Source organism: Osmerus mordax, chromosome 5 (genome assembly GCF_038355195.1).
Source record: "Osmerus mordax isolate fOsmMor3 chromosome 5, fOsmMor3.pri, whole genome shotgun sequence".
In the NCBI taxonomy this organism is placed as follows: domain Eukaryota; kingdom Metazoa; phylum Chordata; class Actinopteri; order Osmeriformes; family Osmeridae; genus Osmerus; species Osmerus mordax.
Window position 1 is genome coordinate 21,422,253 of NC_090054.1, and position 8,330 is coordinate 21,430,582.

Below are 8,330 nucleotides of genomic sequence, written 5' to 3' on the forward strand. Positions count from 1 at the left end.
AAACACCCCACTGACCCAGAGAGCCACTCAGGGTCTCAAACACCCCACTGACCCAGAGAGCCACTCAGGGTCTCAAACACACCATGATTGGTTTATTTGGAGCCAGGCGGGGAGTGGAGGAGTGTGGTTGCTGGTGTCACTCTAGTTAAAACACTTGATTCTCTTTGAACCACTGGGGTGCTAAGGCCACTGGGTAGGAGTGTCACGCTGAAGTGTCAGAAGAAACATCCTATTACTATCCTCTACACACCCAAGAAAATACACTCATTTGCATATGTTCCAAAGTGTCAAAATCTCTTACATAAAGTACATAAAGTCTTCAAGATTATCATAGGGAACTGATCAGATAATATGGCGTGTGGATTATACTCCAAAATACGTTTTGTGTATTTCACATTTTCAATCGCATACAAGGAAGATGTCACTGCTATGACTAAACAACTGTGATTTAGAATGTAACTGACAAGAAGTTCAATTCTGTTGGAATTCCAGAAATTGCCGTGAGCTAGCATCCTCTTCTTATAGCCCCAGGGAGACAACACTCCCGCTGTAGAGTGTTGTCTGAAAGCTTTCTGAGCTCGTAAGTGGGACGGGCGATGGGGAATAGCTTGCCTTGGCTCCGTCCCGTTCTCCACTTTTAATGAACGCTGCTGCACAAACCGGACCATGCAGACAGAGTGAAGGTGGACCAGCTCATCGCGCATACCTACGAGCAACACACATGCATGAAGACCTGGATAGTCCCTAAATGAGCGCCGCAAGCATTTGAAAACCAAGGAAAAACTGCTGCTTCTTAGGAATATTTCAAGACGTTTCAGGTGAGCTTGTTGTGTGAAGTTATCTGATTTCTGACGATGTGGCGCATTTTATTTAGCTCTGAAAACGTTTTGACTGTCATGATCAATTAGCCAACGTTTGACCAGGTTAGTATTCTGCCAACCTGTTTGTAATTTCCTATTTATGCGGTTGTTGTGCATTACTCATTTTAGTAACTTGATTTTCTACTATCCTCATGGGGGGTGAGATATGATAACATTTTACTATTTTAATACTGCTTCAACTTCATGCAGTTTTTCAATAGTTAGCATTCTTGAGCTCAGAAAGAAAAACGCTTTTTTATTTATGGATCTGACTCTTACAGTCGCTGTGAGAATAACTAGTTCGGACTTGAACCGTTGGCCCAAAGCTATACAGTGTTCACTGAAAGTCATTTGAGGGTTTTTCCACCTTTTTTCTACCAAGCGATCCCTCCCCTTGTACAGTTCCATCCTTGCTCGAGACGGAGATGTGGCCCCGCGCCGCATTTGAGATGCTGACAATCTCAGAAAGTAATCTATGCCAGTTGTCTGTTCAGCTTTGATGTTTCCATGCTGTTTCATCTACCCGGTTTCATTATCATTATCGTCTTTGTTTGGAACACAATTATTCCTTCTTTTTTTTGCTTTAGGACTTTTTGTTGCATGTTGATTAAACACAGGTGGATTTTATGACTAGCAGCGCATTACATGATCTGACTTGCACTAAACAAACTTCCAAGATTTAAAGAAATTGTGTGCTGAACAAACAAACGAGAAAGATGAAATGCTATGAAGTCAACTGGAGTCTGCCTGCATGGAAGTGACCTTGTAGAGACATGTTAGATGAGCGTCAGAGCCCTCCCTGGTCTGCACGGTCTCACTTGGCTTGGAGAGCACTTGGCACATGATGGCCGAATGTGTTTGCCAAGAGTTTCAGATACTCAGCCTCCATCCACAAGAAGAATGTGTTTTCTCTTGAGATTATTCAAGGGACTGCTTATTTGCCCATATAGGATTACAAGTCTGACAATAGTGGATGTGGATGTTGTAATTCTACACGATGTCTTCCAGTTCATTATCAAACGTCTCACATATGTGGTAGTTTATAGCCCAGCACCACAGGGACAGGTCTGGAAGAGCATGTCAGCTTTGACTCTTGTGTTCCTCACCGTGTAGTCCATGGTTACCTCTTCAAAAGAATGTGAACTTTGCAGTTTAGTGGTTGAACTAGGAGGTTGCTGTCTGTGGGTATGCAGCTCCCAGTAGGATCCGTCTGGATGGCAGTAGAACCGGTAGTGATGTTCTGTTTCGTGTGAGATATTCGCGACACACAGGTTAGCAGGCTCTACTATTCCCTGCTCAGCGATGCATTTCGATATTCGGTGTCAAATCTGGATTGTGCTGATTCAGATGAACACACGCTCCCCTTTTCCCCTCGCCCCCCTCCTCGTCCTCTCCCTGCTCACCTTAGCGTAGAGGCATCACCTGGAAACACCAAGGTTCTGCTTACAGAACAGGAGGAGTCACCTGTAATCACATCTCAGGTTTCTGCTGTTTATGAGAGGAACAGAGACCATGATCATGCTGTTCATGAAGGACCTGCAGAGGGGTTTTCTGCAGAAGCAGTTGGCTTCGGCTAATCGTCAAGTTGTTATTTTGTGACTTTTAATCCATCGAGGTGATCGTGTGTGGTGGGTATTATTCGAAGGGGATGTATTGTGGTTTAAATCTGCTGAACATGTGACCGGTCAGCGATGTTTAGCTTGGGGCAGCTGAAACCAGCCGAGGAACCCTCATGCCTTCATCAAACACAGCCAGAGCATGGTAATAGGTTACGTTTACTATTGCCTTCCTTCCTACACTGCTATGCATCTTGCATGCAGGGACGTTCTGCTGACTGTCCTATTCAGCCTCCTCACCTGAACCCGAGGCAGCTCAAGTTAGAGGTGGTGCCCGGATGGGATTGTTAAATCCCCCTGAAAGTTTAGGAAAATGTGCTAATCTTAAAAACATAAACAAATAGCACTGAACGTCAAGTACAGGTGCACGCTAAGCTAAACATCCGATACCTGTCGGAAGTGTACTGTTCCTATAGACAGGGTCCCCTATGCCCACATGAAGGGGCTTTAGAACCACCAGCCAGGTGGGCGGTTCTGGAGGGGGGGGCAGGGGGGCCAGTGCCCCCGTGACAACAAGCTTGGACCCCCTCGTGGCCCCCTTAAAAATCTGACTAATTGTAAACATGGTCTTTTATCTATTAATGCCTGCAGTGATAAAAACTACATGACAACAATAATGTTTAACGTAACTGACTCTACAGTAGTATTCACTAGTGTGACTCTACAGTAGTATTCACTAGTGTGACTCTACAGTAGTATTCACTAGTGTGACTCTACAGTAGTATTCACTAGTGTGACTCTACAGTAGTATTCACTAGTGTGACTCTACAGTAGTGTTCACTAGTGTCCTGACAGGTGTTTGGCAGGAAGCTTCAGGAGTTTCCACTCTCCAGTCGAACATGCTGACTGTCCTCTCCTGTACAGCTGGTCTCTCTCTGTCTCTCTCTGTCTCTCTCTGTCTCTCTCTGTCTCTCTCTCTCTCTCTCTCTCTCTCTCTCTCTCTCTCTCTCTCTCTCTCTCTCTCACACACTCTCTCTCTCTCTCTCACTCTCTCTCTCTCTCTCTCTCTCTCTCTCTCTCTCTCTCTCTCTCTCACACACTCTCTCTCACTCTCTCTCACACACACACTCTCTCTCCCTCTCTCTCCTGCCTCTCTCTCCCCTCCCTCTCTCTCCCCTCCCTCTCTCTCTCTCTCTCTCTCTCTCTCTCTCTCTCTCTCTCTCTCTCTCTCTCTCTCGTGCAGGTTTCTGTCCCAGCTTGTCCTTCCAGGACAGTGTGACTAGGGTAGACTGGAGAGATGTGCAGCCTGGCTGCGACTGCCTGTCAAAACACAACACAGGGGAAAAAAGGCATGTTGGAGCGTACAGTATCAGCCTGTCAGGGTGCAGGGAAGCAGAGAGCCCAAACGAGTTTTACCCTAGACTCAGGTCTCCCAGAGGACCACAGCATTGTGGATTATTTACCATAAAACATTGTAGATATAAAAAAAAAACAGATGTTTTGACTAAATTAGTCTAATGCTCTGTTACTGTATCTGTGTACAGTGCTGGTTCTGACAGATTTCCCAGATCAACAGCTAGTTGATTTTAAATCTATAATTCCTCAGCACTGGATCATAAACCCCTGAGGTTTACAGTTCCCATCAGTACAAGTTTAGTATTACAGTGTTGGTCAGCACTGAACCGAAGCCAAATATAATGCTCTTGGTTGTAGTCTTGCAGGTTGTAGGGGATAGGATTAGCTCTGTGGGTTAAGCTTTTGACTGTGCACCATGAGTTTGCAAGGTTCAATTTCCCCTGTCTAGGTCGCTTTGGATAAAAGTGTCTGCTAAATAAATTCATTCTTATTATCAGTCTGTTGGTCTAACCCCACAAGGAGCAAATGATCTCCTGATTCCAACATGATCACATCAACCCTGTGGTCCGAGCCCTCCAATCCTGTGCCTTCCAGAGGACCTGGGGTGCATCACAGGTGTTCAGGGACCTGGGGTGCATCACAGGTGTTCAGGGACCTGGGGTGCATCACAGGTGTTCAGGGACCTGGGGTGCATCACAGGTGTTCAGGGACCTGGGGTGCATCACAGGTGTTCAGGGACCTGGGGTGCATCACAGGTGTTCAGGGACCTGGGGTGCATCACAGGTGTTCAGGGACCTGGGGTGCATCACAGGTGTTCAGGGACCTGGGGTGCATCACAGGTGTTCAGGGACCTGGGGTGCATCACAGGTGTTCAGGGACCTGGGGTGCATCACAGGTGTTCAGGGACCTGGGGTGCATCACAGGTGTTCAGGAGAGACTTCTTGCTGGCATCTCTCTCCTTGTCTGCCCCTGTGATTACACAGTCTCCTCTGTAGACATAAATCTGCACAGTCCCGGAAAAACCAAATCATCTCCAGCAGCACCTGTACTATTATTACTGGAGAAGAACAGCACTGCCTGGTATGACGCCTTGGAGACCATTTCATGTTCTTGTTGACACAGGCTTTGACATTGTTTTTTTTCTCCATCTACCAGCTAAATGTCTGTCTTTGAATCAAAATCACAGAGAGACATTTTTGCTACGTGTATAGTAAACAGTCATAAACAAAAAATGTTAGAACTGTCTGTCATTCTCTCTTTCTTTCTCTCTCTCTCTCTCTCTCTCTCTCTCTCTCTCTCTCTCTCTCTCTCTCTCTCTCTGTTTCTGTCTCGGTCTCTCTCACTTTCTCACTCTCTCTGTCTCTTTCTGTCTCTCTCTCTCAGGAGGTAGTACAAGGACGTCTGACAGACTTGCCAAACCAGCCCTCGTCAAGATGACCAGACCAGCGCTCACTGCCATCTGCCTTGGTAGGGTTGAACTCATTCACACACACACACACACACACACACACACACACACACACACACACACACACACACTAACGCACCCACACAAACAAACAAGCACAGACAAATACACACACCAATCACATACACCCACGCATAGACACACACAAACAAACAAACACACAAGCACAGAAAAATACACACAGTCTGCCTAAAGAGAGCATGTAGACAAGACCACACTGAACTGATGAGCATGTTTCCAAAATACCACTGGCTTAAATCTATCATCACCTGTGGTTACTGTACATCTGCAACGAACACAACCACAAACGCCTGCGCGCACACACACCTACATGTTTTACACACCTTCACTCTCTCTCTTTTAAATGCAAATGCTGTGAGCCCAGTAAAGCCCTGATGATCCTGTCTGTGTGCGGTCTGGTGTTTCCTCCTGTAGCTGTCCTGCTTTTCTGCAGCTGTGGAGCCAAACCCAACGGATCCAAGACCAAAAAGCCAAAACAAGGTAGAAACAAACAAGACACAATGTTTGACACACGACTCCTGTTAGTGTCCACATGCTTCCATTCAGCCCCTGAACCCTGAACCCTGAACCCTGAGCCCTGAACCCTGAGCCCTGAACCCTGAACCCTGTACCCCTATACCCTGTACCCCTGAGCCCTGAACCCTGTACCCTGAACCCTGTACCCCTGTGCCCTGTACCCTGTACCCCTGTACCCTGTACCACTGAACCCTGAACCCTGTACCCCTGTGCCCTGAACCCTGAACCTTGAACCCTGTGCCCTGAACCCTGAACCTTGAACCCTGTACCCCTGAACCCTGAACCTTGAACCTTGAACCCTGTACCTGGTACCCCGTTCCCACCCCAGTGATCCCTGCCATCGAGTGTGATGTCCGCGCCGGGAAAATCAACCTTCCGGAGTTCATCGCTAAATGTCCCGCCAGCTGTAAGGAGGCCAAACAGCAGGTGTACGGGACAGGAGTGTTCGCTTCCATCTCCAGCATCTGTAACGCTGCCATCCACAGGTGAGTCTCTGGGCTCTGTTACCATGTCTGCTGCCATCAACAGGTGAGTCTCTGGGCTCTGTTACCATGTCTGCTGCCATCCACAGGTGAGTCTCTGGGCTCTGTTACCATGTCTGCTGGGGACGTGCAGGAGCATAGTCAATTTATTTGTTCTGGTTTTAAAGATCCACAATGTTTGCTGTGTTTTAGCTCTTGGATTATAGTAATTCAAAACCTGGGACAGAGCCACACTGAACTGTGTCCGGAAATTGATTAAAGGAAACCCACACACTGTGTTGTGGCGTGGGACTGAACACAACTCCTACTAGAAGCTTCACGATGTTAGTTGGACAGTTTCATGAAGCCTGACTCACGTTCTGTATTCACAGTGGAGTCATAACCAACTCTGGAGGGAAGGTGATCGTGAGGAAGATGGCGGGACAGAATATCTACAAGGGCAGTCTCTCCAACGGGGTCCGATCGCTCTCCCTGCCCAAGTGGCGGGAATCTTTCACGGTCTCAGGTAGATGAAAAACATCTAAGTATATTTGTCTAGTTTCTAGTCAAAATATGTCATAACGCTTAACGTAAGCCACAATCACCTGACAAGTAACATTTCAGTAAGATACAGGGACCTTTTAGACAAGGCATCTTCAATGTCTTGGAGAAAGAGTTGTGAAAAAAAAGATTTATCAGTTTTTTTGAAGTCATAAGGTTTTGAAGTTGCTGTGTAGGTTGTTAAGGATGGATCCTCTTGTTTCTAGAAAAAGACTTACTAGATTAAAGAAAATGAATCTAGTAAGTGAAATGTTTATATCTTTAAAGGTCTAAATAACACTTCAAGAAATCTTAACATGAATTTTCACTTGTTCCATTGGCAGATTAATTAATTTATCACAACCAAAATAATAATTGTATTGATTGTTTTTTTAACCTATTTTTAAAGTGAAGTTTTCCCCAGTGTGTCTGTCCCTAGGCCACAGTGAGTCTGTCCTTAGGCCACAGTGAGTCTGTCCTTAGGCCACAGTGAGTCTGTCCCTAGGCCACAGTGAGTCTGTCCCTAGGCCACAGTGAGTCTGTCCCTAGGCCACAGTGAGTCTGTCCCTAGGCCACAGTGAGTCTGTCCTTAGGCCACAGTGAGTCTGTCCCTAGGCCACAGTGAGTCTGTCCCTAGGCCACAGTGAGTCTGTCCCTAGGCCACAGTGAGTCTGTCCCTAGGCCACAGTGAGTCTGTCCTTAGGCCACAGTGAGTCTGTCCCTAGGCCACAGTGAGTCTGTCCCTAGGCCACAGTGAGTCTGTCCTTAGGCCACAGTGTGTCTGTCCCTAGGCCACAGTGAGTCTGTCCCTAGGCCACAGTGAGTCTGTCCCTAGGCCACAGTGAGTCTGTCCCTAGGCCACAGTGAGTCTGTCCCTAGGCCACAGTGAGTCTGTCCCTAGGCCACAGTGAGTCTGTCCCTAGGCCACAGTGCAGTTCATCGGTCATTCACGCATATCCACAGTCGTTTAAAACCCCCTGATCATCATGTCTATTCTTGATGTTTGTTCAGTGGGGAAGCCTAAGAAAGGAGTGATCTACCCCTCCACCCTGGATTACACCCCTTCGCGACCCTCCACAGTGAAAACAGGTGAGCGCTCGGCCTATTTTAGCGTAAGAATAGTGTCTGTGATGGGAATAAACCACAATTGGTCCACGAGTAGTAGTATTTCGGTACGTCGAAGGAAAATCACTGGCACAGAAGCTGTGTCTTGTGGGGCAGACCTGGAGGGAACAGAGAAGGGGCGCTCCCATCCTCAGAGGAATGTCAAGAATGCATCACAACACTGGAGTTACTGTGGCAGCTCTTCTCATCCATCCCTCCATCCTTCACCTCCTTCCTCTGTCGACGGCTGCAGGTCAGAAGGAGGCCAAGCCCCTCCTGGTCACCACTGTCTTGCCTGCCACGGTGGCTCCAGAGCCCCCCACCACCACCACCACCACCACCACCGCACCCCCCGAGCCCCCCTCCACCACCACGCCTGCACCCACCACCACCCCCCCGCCCACCAGCACCACCACCAAGACACGCGCAGCCGTACACAAAGTCAGGG

At 47.7% G+C, this 8,330-nt stretch overlaps 1 protein-coding gene across 1 annotated transcript; it reads left to right on the plus strand.

The window, feature by feature from the left end:
- Positions 1-682: 682 nt before the first annotated feature.
- On the plus strand, positions 683-8,314 carry LOC136942771 (vitrin-like; the record flags this gene model as incomplete). The annotated part of the gene is made up of 7 exons (XM_067235743.1): positions 683-818; positions 5,156-5,239; positions 5,676-5,741; positions 6,106-6,262; positions 6,631-6,764; positions 7,790-7,867; positions 8,136-8,314. Coding segments are annotated over exons 2-7 (648 nt in total), but the record flags the coding sequence as incomplete, so codon positions are not given.
- Positions 8,315-8,330: the final 16 nt, after the last annotated feature.